At 35.4% G+C, this 18,434-nt stretch overlaps 1 protein-coding gene across 2 annotated transcripts in view; it reads left to right on the top strand.

Moving 5' to 3' along the window:
- NBEA (neurobeachin) overlaps window positions 1–18,434 on the top strand; it is a 510,937-nt gene that overhangs the window by 109,395 nt on the left and 383,108 nt on the right. For both annotated transcript variants that reach the window (XM_065678397.1, XM_065678396.1), the window contains exons 6-8: window positions 2,133–2,259; window positions 11,379–11,498; window positions 14,162–14,308. In XM_065678397.1, the coding sequence (XP_065534469.1) occupies window positions 2,133–2,259; window positions 11,379–11,498; window positions 14,162–14,308 (394 nt within the window). The remainder of the gene's footprint in view (window positions 1–2,132; window positions 2,260–11,378; window positions 11,499–14,161; window positions 14,309–18,434) is intronic.

Here is an 18,434-nt window from a genome sequence, read left to right as displayed (position 1 = left end):
TATGGGGTCATTGTGGAAGCAAGTTCATTGAAATGATCCATGTTAATAACAGTCTTGAAAAGATGTAGGGGAGTGGCAGTGTTATAAACTGTCTTCACTGTTGAGGTCAGTGTGATGTACAGTATGTAATTTTTTTCCTCATTCTTAGAATGCATCTTAGGTTTATTTAGAGAGGACTTTTTAGGTTCTTAATGGGGTCCTTTTGTTGTCAAAGCCTGTACAATGGGCTGCGGCGGGAAATAATGATCCTTGCCAGTGCAGCAGATTGCGAGGAGAGAGAATTCCGTATGACCTATAGAGACAGACAGAAAAATAAGGAAACCACAGCCTGAATTTGGGAAAATAAAGCTTCTGCAGCACTTTAACAAGTTATTTAAGGGAAAGAGTGAACCAGGGCATGTCTCAAGGCCAACAGAATCTCTGATCATCAGGTATAGTGTGCTGAAATTTGTAGGATGACTGAAATCAAGACTGGGAGTAAGGACCTCTGTGCAGGGGCCCATTAGGGTGGAGAAGAGTCATCTGTAGATGTTATCAGGGCTATTCTGTTTAGGCTGATCACTGTCATATTTAAATAGAAGTATTCAAACTAATTATAACTAGAATGTGAATCTCTTTTTTACCTTGTTTAAAAATTCCCCTATATGGACATATAAGCTCTCACTACCTCAGGGCCTAGTTACACCACCTAACTTGTAAGGTGTTTATATTTTTCTGAAAGGTGTGGTTTATCAGCTATATTTTTGACAGTGAGAAAAGAGGAAAATCTGACTTTCTCCTCCAGTAATGTACACAGACAGATTTAACTGTAAGTTTCTGAAGATGGAATAAGGTCTCTATGTTTTTTTCTCTGCATATTAAAATAAAGATTGTGTTTGTGTTGTGGTGTAGATGAAAGATGTAGAATTTCAGCATCCGTTAAGTAAAATGAAATATAAACTTAGTGTTTGCATGTACCTTTCACCACTTAATGTTACTATGGAAAACCTAAGAAAAATGCTTGATGAAAGTGTTACAACAATGAAATAATTTTAAAAATATTTATTGTAATAATATGAAATTATTTTATAACTCACCTGTATTAAGGAAAAAAGAAAGTGTAATTAATGGGCTATAGGAGTATATATATAAATATTGAAAATAAGTTGTGTCATTTTTTCTTATACTTGGCAAGGCTTCATTTCAGAACTTATGGATGAAGTTCACCATTTAGATCTTGTACTTCAGCCACTGCTTATTTTTATAACCTGATTGTAACTTTAAAACAAAACAACAAGCTCACTAAAAGCTGTATGAAGTGTGCTCCATATTAAGGATAATGCCACAACAAAGACTTCTCTTTGTTGTAACTTTTCAGAAAGAAGTGACATAGCTGTAGATATGGACTTACTTTGTTAAAAGTTCTCTGTGTAATGTCATTCATGAGTTTTTACCAACTACCTTTGAGAATGTTTTTTAAGAAGTCTAGAATTTGTCTTTATAATGCTTTTGCTTTCAAATATAAGTGGAGAAATATATGAGCTTTCTGCATTGTCTGTCTTTATGATATTTGCCACAAGAAAGCTGGAAACCCTTACTAAGCTTACTTTGTTAAAATTGTAGTCCTTTATCAATTTGACAAATGAAAATAAATCCACAAAATCAGATGATTAAAACTTCATTAGCCTAAGTAAATCATAACTCTTGAAAAAGAATTCTTGTGCATAATAATTGCCTTCAATGCAAATTTGTATGATGTACTGGCCACATTGTTCTCCAAACCCCATAAAATTACAAGGCATCTCACATTTGTTCTGTGATTAACTTTTCTTTACAACTTTAAAAGATGATGAATTAGGAAACTAAGGGGGAAACCTGATAGATACAGTATTTACCATCTTGGATTTTTGAAAGAAAAAATACCCAACAAAGTACTGATTTTTAGGGTCTAGGCTAGAATCAAGTAAGTGATGAAGGTTTGTAGTTCCCCTCCAGAGAAATGGTGTGGAGAGAAGATATAAAGGAAATTAAGTTCACTGTTCCAGGTACTAATTTCTGTTCTTTCTCATGGCAATTTAAAGGAATATTTGGACCTTTTTTATCATACAAGAATTCACCTTTTTCCAATTTCATTAATAATTCTTTCTTTTCAGTTTCCGCACTAGCAAAGGTGTTGGGTATTCTGCTCATTTTGTTGGCAACTGCTTAATAGTTACATCATTGAAGTCAAAAGGCAAAGGTTTCCAGCACTGTGTGAAGTATGACTTTCAGCCACGCAAGGTAAGCAAAATGGTATTTACAATAAAGACTAACATTGAAAATGTGACAAAATGCTTCTGGGAAGGGCTAAAAGCCCTTTAGTGCCATAGTGCTACTAATAATTTCTTATTTATAAGTAGCTTCTCTGATGGTCATGCAAAGTTTTATGTCAGTTACAGATCAGAATCAATTCAAAATGTAGTAATTTATTCAGTAACACTTCTATGAACTCAACTCCTTCTTAAAAATACTGCTTAGTTAGCTTCAGATACAGAAGAATCCTGGGTATTTGCAAAAATGATTCTATTTTATTTTTAAAGGATCTATTTTATATTTAAAATGTCATTATTCTATTTATGAACATTCTGTACTTTGTAGCCTTGGTGCCAATGTCTGAATCAATTTTCTGGCAATGTTAAAGTTTTGTTATCTGTTGCTGGGGAACATAAGGCTCTGAACTTTCTTCTATGTCAGTGGTGTTTTGGGATTTCTTTTTTTTCATAGTAAATCTTGATTATTTCTCTACATCATATTAGTGTTCATTTCTACTGTATGCCTAGTAGTCCTAGGAGAGCAATGATTCTGCTGGCTTCAGTATTTCAGTTAGTTAACTGAAGCACTAACTTTTCTGTACAGTGAGCATTATGTGTTTGTCATTGATAGCAGCCTTGTATATATTTTGCTGTGAGGCTTATTTCTTTTTTTATGGCCTTAGAATTTGTATATTGAATTTTAGTGCTTGTTTTGTTTTGAGAAACCAATCTCTTAGGGAGGGAATGCCGTTGTTCTCTCATCAGCTTTATGTTCTGTTTTTCTTGGTATGTATTTGTGATTCAAAATCGCTGATTCTAATTCTGTCATGTAGCTTTGAGGTCATTTGTGGTGTTTTAAAACATAGTAATACCTTTTCAAAGCGTATTACTCAAGGATGTTTTAAGCCTTATAAACACATGCCTGCTGGCAGTATTGAAATGAATCAATTCGATTTTGCGAATTTTGTTTAATTTTATAGCTAGAAAAGATTTGATGATATTTCTGTTTTCTTTCAGAGTAGCACATCTGATCAGCAGTAGTGATAAACTCAGCCTAGGAACAAATTGAACTGTTGCCTTTTGGATTATGTTATCGATAACTAGCTTTTGGGACCTAGCTGATCATTTCTTTCCTGGTTGATGAAGAAGCAACCTTTCATATTTTAGCAAAATATTATTTTGATAATTTTTATTATGACTGACTAGTTCTCTTCATGCCATCCCTGGAAAATTTTAGCTCATGTTATTCTACTTAAAATAGTTAATTCTTAAATACTAGTATATGTATATCTCATTATATGAGTATCAGTTTCAAATCATAATCTGCTGATCTGATTAAATATGTCCAAATATAACTCCTATATCTCAAGGATCATGTTTCATAAACTTTGGGTCATATATCAGATTTGGAAAGTGTTTGAAATAATTTTTTTAGAATATATGTGCAAGTGGTTTGATACGATGTGTATTTTTTCCCTTAATAACTTGGATGTACACATATGTAGGAAGGTACATAACATAATGGAGGAAAGAAAACCTGTCAAATAGAATTCTTGGCTATAAAAAGTCCAAACATACCCTGTTTAACATGTAGATTGATTTTCTTCATGCTGTTTAGGTGTTACGTTGGTTCCATTGTGTAAGCATTGAATGTGTGTGTATGTATGTATTAAAAAAAAAAAAAGTATCTGTTTACAAAACAGCTTACTATCCAAATGTGTACTTGAGAGGTGTGATTTTTGTCATCATATGTACTGTTTATTACCCATTTACTTATAGGTGTAGACGTTTCAGCAATAGCTTTTGCAGAAGCACCATCCTCATTAAACTTATGAATAGTGTTTTAAAACTTTTTTTTGTTGAAACACAGTAAACTTATTTATTCAAGCCACCTGGTCAAAAGCTTTATGTAGGCCGATCAGAAAGATACTATGTTCATGTGAAGATCTTCCACTAAAAATTAGGTTTAGCAGTGTCCTGTTTAATATGTCTGTACTTTTGGGACTCCAAAGTGACATTTTTCTGTATTAGTAACCCCTAGTAATTTTCATTCGCCTCCTTGAATGCCAGCCTCAGGATCAATCCTCGTAAATGTATGAACAGGAAAGCACTGTAGTCAGGAATAAGTAGTTTTTTTTGGTGTTTCTAATCCTGAACACCTTTAGTAATAGTAGTATAAACTGAAATAAGTTCCATATTTTGGAAATACTTCATGTGTGATGCCTCATCTCTCTCAGTGTACTGCAGTATGGAGTAGGAATATGACTTACTCAGCAGTGGGTGATTAAGTTTGAAAGATTTCAGCAGTATAAAAAATGGACAGGCTGTTATCTAAAATGTCTTTGAGTACCACCTAAGGAAGCTCTTGTTATAGCAGAGGCATGGTCTTGGTGCATTTTTGAGAAAATTCTGTAGGGAAGGAAACTGTAAGATGAACCTGAAAGAAAACTGTATGACTGGCTTTGAATATTTAAAAAAATAAAAAAAAAAAAAAAGACGATTAAAAAAATTAAGAAAAAAACTAGTTTTCAACTAAAACTTGAAGAAAAATTGTGTGTGAGATTATACAACTTGGTTTGGTTCACTGTGTAGTAGTAAAGTCCTGAAATCCATGTTCTCAGATAGTAAGGAAATCAACAAAATGCCTGTATAGCATTAGCAAAGAACATAAATGAGAAATAGATAATAGGAAGTTGTAGGACATATGTGTATGTGCTTGTTTCTAGACATCTGAAAACAAATATAAAAGAATCTGGAATATCTATTTTAAATTAATTTATTGACATAATAGAGGTATCAGAAACTTTGTTGACTTGACCATCAGTGGACACTCATTTCACACTGTACTTCCGAGTGAAGCTGGGGCAGGTCTTGTCAATAGAGTGATGCCTTGTATTCAAGACTTAACCTAATCAGATAACTAAGTTCATTGTGACAATAAATAGCAGAGTTTCTGTATACGGAAAATCTGTTACTAGGTAGGAAAACCACACTACTCATATTAAATTGTTAGCCGCATTATGAGGATGGTTACAGGATCTGTGATGAACTAGCAAATATAAGAAAGCATACTACTATAAAAAAGCTTACTTTACTTTGCTATGTACTGAGTGGCATCTTATTAGAACAAAAGTTCAAACTTTTAAATACCAGAAGCATTTGGATTTATTTTGCTTTGAAACTTTTAGAAATTTAGACATTGACTCTTGATTGATTTTGTCTTGAAAAATGCAGAGCATGCTTGGATATGCAGGATGTGCTATTTTTATTTCAGGAGGAACTGCAAAAAGCTTCCTTTAGTTCTTAAAAAAAGGATAAAAAAAAACAACAGGAGCAGTTAAAGATGGAGGTGTTTGATAGTGCTAGAGAAATTGCTAAATGCAAAGATACTAAAGTCTAAGAGCAAATATACCATTAGTAAAAAAAATCCAATAGAAAGTTTAAAAGCTTCTCACAATGTAGCTGTGCATACGTAAATAGCAGAACCATTGTAAGTAAAAAGTTCTTCAGAAAGGAATTATATCAAAATTAAGAGTACGTAGAAAAATATAGGTTATAGCAAATTGCATGTAAAATAATAAGACAATTCTTTTTTTCGAGTTCATAGGAGCAATTAGATGACTAAGGATTTGTAGAAGCTCTTGAAGCATATAGTATCATAACAAAAAACCTAAGTGAATTAATTGCATCATTGTTTACTGCAAGATGAGTCAATGGGAATGAGTCAGAGGAAATTGAAATGGCAGAAGAGGTATAGAAATCAATATAGAGATAATAACTCACTTCCAGGACACTGAGCACCCCAAGTTCCAAGTAAATTTGAATATGAAATTTACCAATCTTTTAATTGTGGTATATAACCTCTTTTGTCAAACAAATGGGTGATGGAAAATTATACACATTTTAGAAAAAGGCTATTCTGATAATTAGAATTACATAGTATCATGCATGATTTCTTAATCATTAAAATGGAGTAGAAGCTAGAAAAAGAGAAGGAAATTATTAGAAAGCACATAGAAAAACATATTGAGGACAAAGCAACCCATTAATGCACTGGAAATCTTGTCTCCTACGTCTGTTGAATTATTTCAAGGATTCTTACTATATGTAAAAAGAGGTTTGTGAGCCAGTTGGTACATGCTATTTTGATTTCCCAAGAAGTTCAGGCATTATACTTCTCTGAAAGCCCTAAAGAACTTATGCTATCATGCAGTAATAGAATTTATATTTGTTAAAATACAGGGATGGAAGGATATAAATCAAGTGAGTAAGCAGGAATCTCAGAAGGACCTTTATTTTCCTGTCAATAAGACTGCATTAAGGACTTAATTCAGTGGAGCTTGTCATCCTCTGTTTTAGGAAGTAGCTTTGAAAACCCGTGTTACTTATTTTATCTAGATTGATCCTAGTGACAAATATGACACAAAGAGTAAACCATTTTTTAATACCTGAATACTTCCCTAGCTAAAAAGAAATTACAGTTTAAGATGTAAATCTAGCTATTTCAAGTGCAGGTTGGCAAAAGAGCAATTTTTTTTACTGGGGTAGTTACGACAACAACCTGGGGTACTCTGTGTGGATGTGTATATGCACAAGTATTCAAGAGACAAAAAGCTCAGTGTTTTTTGTAGAGATTGCCTTGTGGGTCAGAGTAATAGAAATAGGTAGCGCTCTGACAATGGCAATGCTAAAGATCAAAAAAGAACTGCATGAAAGAAAGAAAAAGCTATCTGTGGATGAATAGTACAGGCATTTGTATAGAAGCATCTGAGCCGAGCTCCGAATGAAGCTAACTCTTTAGCTGAAGTGGCTGAAGTAGCTCTGCATTGCTCTGAGCATTTCTTACAGCTGCTGCCATCTGACTGGCAGGGATGGATCACTGCCTCCTCCCCCAGCACGTCTAGTTTAAAGCTTTCTTGACCAGCCTGGCAAGTCTCCCACCAAAGCAGTTCTTTCCCTTCTTTGTCAGACCAGCCCCATCAGCCTCCAGTGAAAGACGTGAATTCCCAAAGCAAGTCCCATGGTCTAAGTAACCAAAACCCTGAGTATGGCACCACCTCCTGACCATTTATTAACCTGCCTCTGGCCTTTTTAAGGTCCTCCTATGAGTAGGAGCATCGATGAAAAAACTGTGTGAGCTCCAGAGCCCCTAACCGCCTTTCCCAGGGCTCTGTAGTCCTTTTTAATGTTCTCTGGGCTACTGCTATCTATATCACTAGCACCCACACGGACCACAGGAAGTGGGTAATAGTAGGAGTTACTATAGATCAGGCAACCTCTCTGCAACATCCCTGAACCAAGCCCCTAGTAGGCAGCACATCTCCCTCGAGACTGGGTCAGGCTGACAAATAGGTGCCTCTTTGCCTTTCAAAGTAGTCACCTACTACTACAATCCACTGCTTTTTCCTCGATGCAGTAGCAGTGATCCTCTTTTTACTGGTGTGGCAACTGCTTGTTCCTCCAGGGTGGTGGGAGTTGCCTCGTTAGCCCCCTGCAGAGCTGTGAAGTGGTTAATGGGTGGGACATCAGGTTTTGGAGGAAGCCCCTTGCTTTAAATTGTCCTCTTCCAACTTTTTAATTGTTGTTTTGTTATTTTTAGTTTGCCCATTTTTATTTATTTACTTTTTGTTAAAAGTTCACAACCTCCTGATTAACGCCCTCCTTCTTTCTTGTATGCACTATGGTGGACGCTTGTGGCCCCTGTACAGTTTGGGCCTGGAGCAAGCAGTCCAGCTCCCTTCCAGCTTCACTTTCTCTGTTCACAGTCTCCTGCGGCTCAGCCCTCTGCTGCAGGAGGACCTCCACCAGGGCGCAAGTGCAGCCGTGCCCGTTGTGCACCCTCCCCTCAAGAGGCCGGTTGAGGCACTTTCTACACTCGGAGGTCTGTACTGCAGCCTCCCTTCTTATAGGTTCTGTTTGGGTGCTGACACTGGCCACCGCCAGGGCAGCCAGTGCAGAGCTCTCAGACGGGGCCCTGGCCATGAGGTGAAGAATCACCTGCCTGCTCCAACTGCCACACCACATCCTGACCGCCTGCCCCGATCGCGTGCTCCTGTTCACTCATGTCTCCTAGGGTGGTATTTTACCCGCTCAGGGCTGGTGCCGTCCCTTCCGGTGCCACCTCTGTGAGTCACTGCATGTGTCAGCAGATCTGGCGGCTCCTGGTCAAGGTCTGATGAGGGCTTCAGGCTCCCTCCGTGGTTCTGGCTGCTAGGAACCAGGCTTCTGGACACTGAGTTTTCCCTGTGCTCGGGTGCTGAAGTCATCCTCAGCTCTGCAAATGACATGGTGTAGGGCAAGGCTTCCCTGCCCATGGCAGGGGAGTTAGAACTAGATGATCTTAAGGTTCTTTCCAACCCAAATCATTCTCTAATTCTATGATTCTATGAATGGGAGTTAACACAGAGGAAAAAAAAAAAAAACCTATAAAAAGTAGATTATATCATTTGCCTAAAGTTTGACACGGCCACCAAAGCTCTCCCAAAATAGCATGGCTCATTTTAGTTCCTTACAGGCTCGGTGGACCATGTTTCGACAAAAGTAATGAACTATTTCCAAGTGATGAGTCATCTGTTAAGCTTAAGCTTACACACAGGGACAGTCATACAAACCGGTATGTTGTCAGAAATGTTCGCACTGTGAAAGAAAAATCACAGATAGAAGATAAATGGAAAAACTTGGGGATTATGGGTGTCAGCTGGTTTCTGCTAGAAAAATGTCAACTGGAAATAAGAATAAATCATTATAAAAGATACAGCTTTGAGTAGTGCTGTTGCAAAGAATGCCTGTTTGCTGGGCAGTATTGGAAGTATTTAAAATCATCATCACTTGGTGTAGAGTATTGGTAAATTAACCTTTGAAGGAAAGAGGACAGGGGAATTTTTCTTTTAAGAAATTTATGTTAGGTGGTTTGGAAGCTTTGGAAAAGAAGTGTTGATGAAAGCAGAGCTCTAGTCATGTGGTTTGCACTTGGTTTCCAATTAGCATAGGCACCAGTTAAGCTTCTAGACATTGAGTTACGAATATTTTGTTGAATTTATGGTGGTGGTTCCTTTCTGAAATAGAACATGCCTACAAATTGGGGAATAACATTTGCTTTATTGAGTTGTGGGTTTGGTTTTTGATGTTTTTGGGGGGAGAGTGGGGGCAGTGTCCTACAAAAATACCTTGTTCGTGGTTGCTTGGAAAAAAAGAAAATATTAATCACATGTGACTTCAGAAGCCAAAGCTGTAGCAGTACATGCTTAATCTGGTATTGCCCGGTAAATCTGTTTACTTGGATATGCAAGAAGTGAGATACTCGTAAGTACTGTTGTATTGTTTTTCCCCTTTCTGTTATAGGTTTTAAGGAGGGAAAAATAAAATTGTATTTTTAAAGACCTGGAAATAGATGTGGAGAAACATTTGTATTCTGATATATATATAGCTATTATGGATATGTAACAGGATATAGCTCAATTTGAGAACTGCAACACAATGATTTTTGTAAAAATATGTTTTGCTGCATGCTTTCTTTTTTTTTTATTTGTAATTCCGTGCTCTGATTTCAAAATTAACATGTGAAAGCTTTATGCTTTTTATTTTTCTGTTACAGAGAGGCAGGTTTTTATATCAGTAGGCTCTGTATCTACCTACCACAGCTCAGGGAGCGAGTCATCAAGTGACTTATTAAAATAATGCCCTCAGGGATGCAGTCTTTCTCTGCTTTGAAGAAAAGAGAATTAGCTGAATGTAGAAATCAAGAGATAATAATTGAAACAGATACCAAGAAGGGGAAGACAACTAAATTGTAAATTATTATTCCAAATTATTAAAATATGAAATTATGTTTTCAGGGCAGATAAGCTTACTTTTTCGGTAAGGTTGGAAAGGAACGTGTTGAGACAGACAAGTCTCATCTCCTGTTCAAAGAAGGGACACCTAGATCAGGTTGCTCTGGATGTTGTCCAGTCAGGTTTTGAATTATCTCCAAGAAAGGAGACTCCACAGTTTTCCTGAGCAACCTGTGCTAGTGTTTGTCTGTCATTACTGCTTACTGCCACCCTTGTTACATATGTTTAAAAAGAGTTTCCTGTATTTTGCTTTGTGTCTATTGTCTTTTGTCCTGTCACTGGATACTAGTGAGAAGTTTCTGGCTACATCTTTATCCCCCGCCAATCAAGTGGTAGTACACATGGATACAATTCCCCTAAATCTTCTCCAGGCTAAACAGACCCGTATCTCAGCCTCTCCTCAGATGTCAATTACTTAATAATCTTTGTGGCCCTTTCTGGAATTTCCAGTATGTCCACTTTTGTCTGGTTTGTATATATTTTGAAATAGTACAGACACCCATTATAGTTAAGTATGAGTTGATTTGCAGATCTTAAGAGATTTAATTTACACTTCTAGTCTTAGATGAGTTTTAAGGTTTGGTTTTAAAGGAAAGTGAAGGTTTTCTTCTTGAATTTACTCATCATGAACATGATTCCTGTTGAACAGGTTATTTGAAAGATTACTGTAGTTGTACTTGGAAACGTTTTACTGTGATGCTTTCTCTCTTTGAGTATATAATGGATTTTTAATGATATGGCAATTGTCCAAAAATTAATGAAATGATAAAGAATAGAGGAGGAAAATCATATAAACCAATCAGGCTGACATCTGTAAACCAGCCTGTAAAATTTGCTGTTGTGATTTCTTTTCCTTTTATTTAATAATTTCTGACAGAGAGCTATGGTAAAATGGCAGAGGTATGTGGTACAAATTTGTTAAGATAAGTGCACATAGAACTAGATTTCCCATCAGAACTCAATGATGTTTTGTGTAACAGCATATAGTGTTTAGGTTAAGTTACACTTTCAGGAATGGAAGTGTATTCAACTTTTTAATTATATGTATGCATTTTTAGCTCTAATCCCATAAAGGGTTTCAGGTGGATACATCATTACATTAAGGCATGGTTCTGCTGACTGGACTTGAAGTTCCACTGACTTGACTTTTAATTTTATGAATTTACAAGGCTTCATCTGTTTGTAAACTTTACGAGACTAGTCACTGCTATTCATTAACTTTATGTTTTATGGCATGAAACATGCTGCTGTATACTGATTTTCCATGTCTTTCCAGTGGTACATGATAAGCATTGTACACATCTATAATCGATGGAGAAACAGTGAAATACGATGTTATGTGAACGGTCAGCTGGTATCCTATGGTGACATGGCCTGGCATGTTAACACGAATGATGTAAGGTTTCATTTTTTAACTTTCTCATAGCTTTTTGTTTTCAAATAAGTTGAAAAATAAAAAAGGTACTATTTTTCTTCTTTAGATGTTCATACATTTTCTTCTTTCTTCCTTAGTTATGTACTTAATAAAATGTAAGATTATTGATTTTATATGACAATATTTTTTGAATATTGAGAAGTTTTTGGTTTTATTTTGTGTAGCTATTTTAATGAAATTTTCAAAGATTTTGTTTGGAGAGATTGCTAGAGATAGTATTTTCAATATGGGATACTTTATAGAGGACAAGTAATAACAATGGATGAATACTTTTCATTAGAAAAATGTGATAAGTTTACGGATTTTACAGATTTAGCTTGAGAAAGGTCTTTAAGAAAAACTGATTCATTCTGCCAAATGCATATAATGTATGTAAAAGTACTCATTTTTGTACTGCATTAAGTTCTGTGTTGGATACAATACGAAATACTTCTAAGAGTTAAAAGATTTCCATGCTTTTTTGTGTTACTGAACATAAAATTTTAACTAAGTTTTTAAATTGCAGTAGAGCTATGATCAGAGTCATATGGGTTTAAGCACTGTACAAGTATAGTAAGAGATCATTTCTTCTGTGCAGAGTTTATAATTTTAAACTAACAAGGTAGACAGAAAGTCTGATGAAGTGTCAGGAGTATTACATTATTATGCAAAGTCTGAAGTCTTGCATCTGTCTTCCAGTAACAAGCATATTTTGCCTTTGTTTGACTTGACATTAGTAAATAGGCAGTTGACCAATATTAAAAATCTTGTTCTAAGTTTTAGGGTATTAATATTTAATTAATATTGCTGGCAAATGCAACTTAACTGCTACAAAATTTCATTTCTTTTAATACTGAGCTGTTTTCTTGGGTAATAAACTTTTAGAGAGATGTTCTCCCTCATTGGCCATCCAAACTGATTAAAAGATACTGAGAAATGTAAAGTTGCATAGCACCAGGCAGCTCAGAGCAAAAACATGGTGATCTGCTTGTCCCACAGCAGAAAACCAGTAATTTTTGCCTTGAGAAGATTGCATGTATACCTATATCTATTAATTGGAACACATTGAAATTAACAGTATATTCTTACAGGAAATGCATCAGTTTTTAAAATACAAAAATATATTTAAATTCTCTTAATGAAATCTGTATGTTTTTTTTGGGTTTTTTTCTCCCTTCTTGTACCTTCTGCTTTGGAACGTTTGGGAGTCGACACCTTATAACGCAGAAAATAGGCATTCTTTCTAGCCCAAAATTTTCAGATAGGGAAAGCAGACAAAATTATTTTCATGTGCTTCCCTTCAGCTAAGTCTGTGTTAGACTTTCAGAGGCGCTTGATTCATCAGCTTGCTACACTTTCGTCATTTCTTATTTATGATATAATTCTCAGTTGTTTCTGACTGCCTGTATGGGGTAAGGAAGCTCTTTCGTACTTAAGGAAATTAACTGGCTCTTGCTAAATTCTAGAGGCAAAGTTGGATTTGAAAGCGAGAATGTTTATTAAAGTAGGAGGGTTCTGCTTGCCAAAGGTTCTCATCATCATTCTTTACTTTCCTGGTAGCATTTCTACTTGAAAGAAAAGCCAGGCCTTTTACTTTTTGCAGAGCATGCTTTTTCCTTGGTAATATAAACATTTTTGTGACAGGTTAGAATGCAGTGATCGAAAATCTAGCTGAGGTCTCAGAGGATTTTGGCTGAGTTACTAATTATATCATGTAGTCCTTTATAATAATTATATTAGAACATTTTGTTTCATGTAAAGGTTGAGTTCTTGTTGAATTTTCCTCAGTTATGAGAAGTAACATGAGAGATAGCATAAGAATTCTCTTCAAGGTGCAGCATATGAGCATACTGATATTTGGTGAAAGATTTTTATTCAGGTAGTTGGATGAAGATCAATGTGATGATGTGATGTCTTTCACATAACTTTACATTTCCATTGTAAGATAAGAAAACTGTAGAAGGATTTATGAAGTAACAAGATCCATAAATCCAAAGAGTTTAATTTTTCTATCTAAATAAAATAGGAGGATTTGGATTAAGGCACTGAATGAAGCAGGTATGTCTATCACCTGATCTTGGGGCCATTAATGACATACTACCAGGAATATACAGAAATAGACAAACAAACTTGGATCAGTTGGTGTCCATCAGGTCTACAACTACAAATGTGGGATAATTAGAGGAAGACCAAATGAGCTAGGAAGCCAGGCGCTGATTTTCAAATAAATACATACATAAATCAGGCTTATTGCCTTTTTGGCACCTGGAAAAGAAGTGAATAAAAATTACCATAAGTTCAGGAGTTAGCCCTCCCCTTCCATTAATAGGCAATAGGGAAGATTATTTGGTGCTGGAAAGTATTGTCCTAATTTTCTCTGTTGTATGTTGAATAATTAATAAAAGCCAAATTCTAACAGCCAGTCATAGCGGCATCATAATACTGACCTGTAAAACATTTAATGCTATGATATTCAAATTAAGTTGTTCACTACAGGAAACCAGGTGCTGAAGTAATAAATTATTGATTTATTTTCTTAATTACAGTCTCCCTTTATTGTTTGGTTTAGTAGCTGTACATGAATTTTATTTCACTGTATAGTTTGTATGACTAAACTTTGTTAATATTGCCTCTTTCTGATGCAGAGCTATGATAAATGCTTTCTTGGCTCTTCGGAGACTGCTGATGCTAATAGAGTGTTCTGTGGCCAGCTTGGAGCTGTATATGTATTCACTGAAGCACTCAACCCAGCACAGATTTTTGCAATACATCAGTTAGGACCTGGATATAAGGTAATAATGGATCTTAGAAAATGTAAAACTGAAAAAAGAAAATAATTTATAGGTATACCTGGAAGATAATGTATGCGTGTGGATATTCCTCTTGGGATCATGTAGAGCTGTGTGACTTGTTTTCAGCAAAAGAATATTTCCTCAAGTATCTAAACTAACCTTAATTCCTACCAGCTTTTTGAAAGATGCAAGTTGTTTCTTTAAAGCATAGCTGAAACACATTTGTATGTCAAATTTATGACTTTGGATCTTAATCAGATTAAAGCAATTTCGTATTTGGTGTACTGAGCACCAGGGGAATGACTTTACTGTTTGTGTTTAAAACCTGACTTAAGGCAGATTAACATTCAGCAAGGCATAATAAACAAATTTTGTTCAAATGCACAGTTTCAAACAGTTCTGTTGAAGTAAAAGTTGAGCTTTTTACTCACGCTTTGCCAGTGACATTTAGGGGACAATTTGGAGAAATTAATGGTGCATGCATAAAGCTGGATCTCTAGTGTGAACAATCACTTATGTCTTGGAATGGCTGTGTATAGTCTTATTTCATCAAGAAAAACTACACAGATACTTTGCAGAAGTCTGCAGAAACTGCCTGGTAGAGAAGGCCTGAAAATTAATCTAACCCACTATTGAACTTCTACCATTAATCATTCCCATATTTTCATTTTCTAATTTGTGAAATTTGCAGTATCATCTGAAGTAGATTGTTAGGTTTTCAGTACGAATCATATACTTAGAAAATAAAAGCTTTTTGAAGTAGCAAGTAATAATCAACATTTAAATTCTAATAATACTAATTTGGTGAGCTGAAAAGGATTGCTTTAAATTGTTTGATGACAGCTAACACTGAATGACAGCGACAGTTGAAAATATCTTCCACGGTATGTATGTAGCATGAGTAGCCAAAGATATGTCAAGGTTACTTGGAGAAGAGGAATTCTGTTGCGTATGGTTGATGGTTAAAACCTGCCTTGAAATTAAAAATATTCAGTCAGACAAGAGTGCAAACACCTGTGCAAACAAGGAATACTTTATTCCAAAGTTAATACTGTACTGTGTGTTTGAACAAATATTTCTGCAAATGTTTTTTTAGTTGTACAAAACAATGTAATGTAACCTTATACTTAATAATAAATGCAGTAAATTTTTATGGATTTATTAAGTAAGTTTCTGGATTAGCGGAAGTATACTGAAGTGATATAACACTTTCATTTATTTTCAAGAAGTGAAAATTATTACGTATCATTTTTTGAGCTTTGGAGGAGTTCATAAGGTATACACGCTTTCATGCTACTGCACTAACCTTATTACAGTGTTGTCAAACTAACTTGCTTGACTCATAGGCTTCCCTTAAATTACATTTCTTCACAACTGTAGTTTCTCTGATTTTTTTTTTTTTTAATGTCAATTAGACAAAATGTAATAAATACTTTAGGGATATTCTTCTTTGGTATATTTTTAGGTTTTAGTTGTGTTTTTAATTTTCGGTTGTATTCCCAGCACCATTAATGGTCCTTTAGTATCTGAAGTAGTTTCTTTTCTTGTTTAAGAATCTGAAAGTATATTTTACTAATAGCCATTAAAAAGAACAGGTTTCTAGAGCAGGACCTTGGAAATAACACAGTTCCTTTCTTTAGCTTCCTTATTTCCAGCAAATATTCCACGATTCCAGGGCACTGATTTTGGCTTTCACTGAAAGCTTGCCTCTTTCATGTGTCAGTTAAGTTTATTTCTGTAATTTTTTTAAAATTCTATGTGGATGCAAAGGTCCATCAGTTCAGAACACTTCAGTGTGCTATTTCATAGTACACAGGAGGCTCAATTGACATGTAGCTCAAATTGCTGGACATTAGAGACCCCATTCTTGTTCTTACCTAGCTTGCTGACACAAACTACTTTTCTTTAGTTCACTACATGTCCTGTTCTTTCTTATTGTTGGTATTGTTACCCAACTGGGAAAATCAACTGTTCAACTTTTCCAGAAAAGCAACTATTCTAGATTTATTGTGAACTCCAGTTGTGCCAAAGCTTTCCTCCCAAAGAAGGATTATTCAAAATACCTGAGAATATTTTAGGCAATGTCTTCATACATTGTGCATTTTCTTTCCTATGACTGCTTGTGCTAGTTCCTTTGATTTATTAATCTTACTCTAGTGCACCAGCCCAGGTTTCTGATTCTTTCAGGAAAGCAACCATCTCTTATTTAGTGCTCTCCCTGCTTTGCATATGACAAAAGACTGATTTTGCTGAGCTCAGGATCATTCATTATGTCCCTAGTGTACGACTGCCATTAAGACCTCTGAATACAGGGAAATCTTCCTACTCTACCAAGATACCAGATGTGTAATAAGATGTGTGTGCAGTAAGCACATATATGTGAATATATGTAATATGTAGTGTTGCAACAAAGTTCAGGAAAAGACAGATTTTGATCTACAAAGAAAAGTGAATTTGTTGCACTTTGTTCCATCCCTATTCTGTGATGCAGGCACAAGCAACGTATTTTAGGATTAACTAGAGAAGCTTTATTTATTTGTAGATAATATTTATATAGTTTCATGCATACATTATATATAGTTTCATATATATAGTATTTGTATTATTGATTGCACATTACATACTTGTTAAAGAACATTAGCAACAATTCATAATACTTCCATGCTGGTCCTGTCAACATGTCCTTCTGAATGCGTTTAGTTGTAACCAGCATGCCTTAATATAAAAAATTATTTATTAAGCAACTAGGTTACTTTGAAATACTAAGTTTTCAGGTGTAGCAAAAGGCCTTTTTTTCTAACAAAAAATTGATTATGTGAGCAGCAATATTGAAAAGCTGCCACACTTAGTAACTATTGCATAAAAATGACATGTAATCAAACCTCTAAGAGGGGAAGGAAGAAAATATACTGGCAGTAAAACTATTTGTCTCTTCCCAAATTCATCCATAATTATATTTAGTAGAAACATAGTAGAATTCAATATTTGCATTCTGAGGTTTTATTTGTCATAAAACATGCTCATTTTGAGACTTATGGTTGCTGAAAGGACTTTTACCTACAATATTGACACTTTTGGTTGCTGGAGCTTGAAGAAAGGAAATGAGAGCAGCATTCTTGCTCTCATTGTGCTTTTTCTGCTACCCATCCTTGTTCCCAGGCAGCAGAGAGAGGACCATGTCTCAGTTGGGATCCTGAGGGGCTGATAAACACAGAATAGAAGGGCAAAGGAAGTAATGTGGGAGGAGCACACACATCTAATAGCAGAGTTTGGTGCTGGTTTTAATTGGATGTTGCAAAAAAACCCTAATAGCCCTGTCGAGTCTGTGCCACTCCTCTTATCCCTCCCATGCACATTTCAGAACAAGTTATTAGATTATTTCATATGTTGCTGCATCTGAGTTTGCCTTTGATAAGTGCTGCGGTATCAGTCTTATTGTCATCTACGAAGGTTGGAGGAAAAAAATGCATTCATACATACACATTCAAATACACACAAAATACTCTTGAAAATTCAAATTTGCTCAAGCCAGTTATATAGTGCAAGAAAATATTTTATGTATGATCACTGAACTGTAGTAGGTAAATGAGGTGAATGATAAATCAGAAAGCAGTTCTGCTGCTGAATGAAAAGGGAGAGCTGCTGGTGTTTGAGTAGTGGTCCTGATAAAGCACACCTTCTTTTACTAGAGAAAACAGTGCTGAAGTCGTTCTCAGCTCTCTCTCTTCCCTCTCCCATTCCTGTAGGAGCAACTAATCTTTATACCTTCTTTATGGATCCTGTATATATTTTTACCATATAGAGAATATTTTAAATCTAAACCTTTTTTTTTTTTGCCATCTTTATGCCCTAACACTTATTTTACCAGATCTTAAAGTTGCATTACTTCAGTGACCAGTAATTAACCACTTGCAATTTGAGCTTATATGCTTGACAGCCTCTGCTATCCTCCTGTGGTCGTATTTTCCCAAGTTCCTGGTATAGTATGCATATACTGAACTGCTTTTCTCTTTCTGAAGATATATGTTAGTAATAAAGAAATACCATGTATCAGAATTTGTAGCCTGTCTTTCAATTCTGTTATAATAATCTTTTGGGTGGGAGAACAGCATTTCCAATTTATGGT

Source organism: Lathamus discolor, chromosome 4, assembly GCF_037157495.1.
Source record: "Lathamus discolor isolate bLatDis1 chromosome 4, bLatDis1.hap1, whole genome shotgun sequence".
NCBI lineage: Eukaryota > Metazoa > Chordata > Aves > Psittaciformes > Psittacidae > Lathamus > Lathamus discolor.
This window is presented reverse-complemented; position numbering and strand designations above follow the sequence as displayed.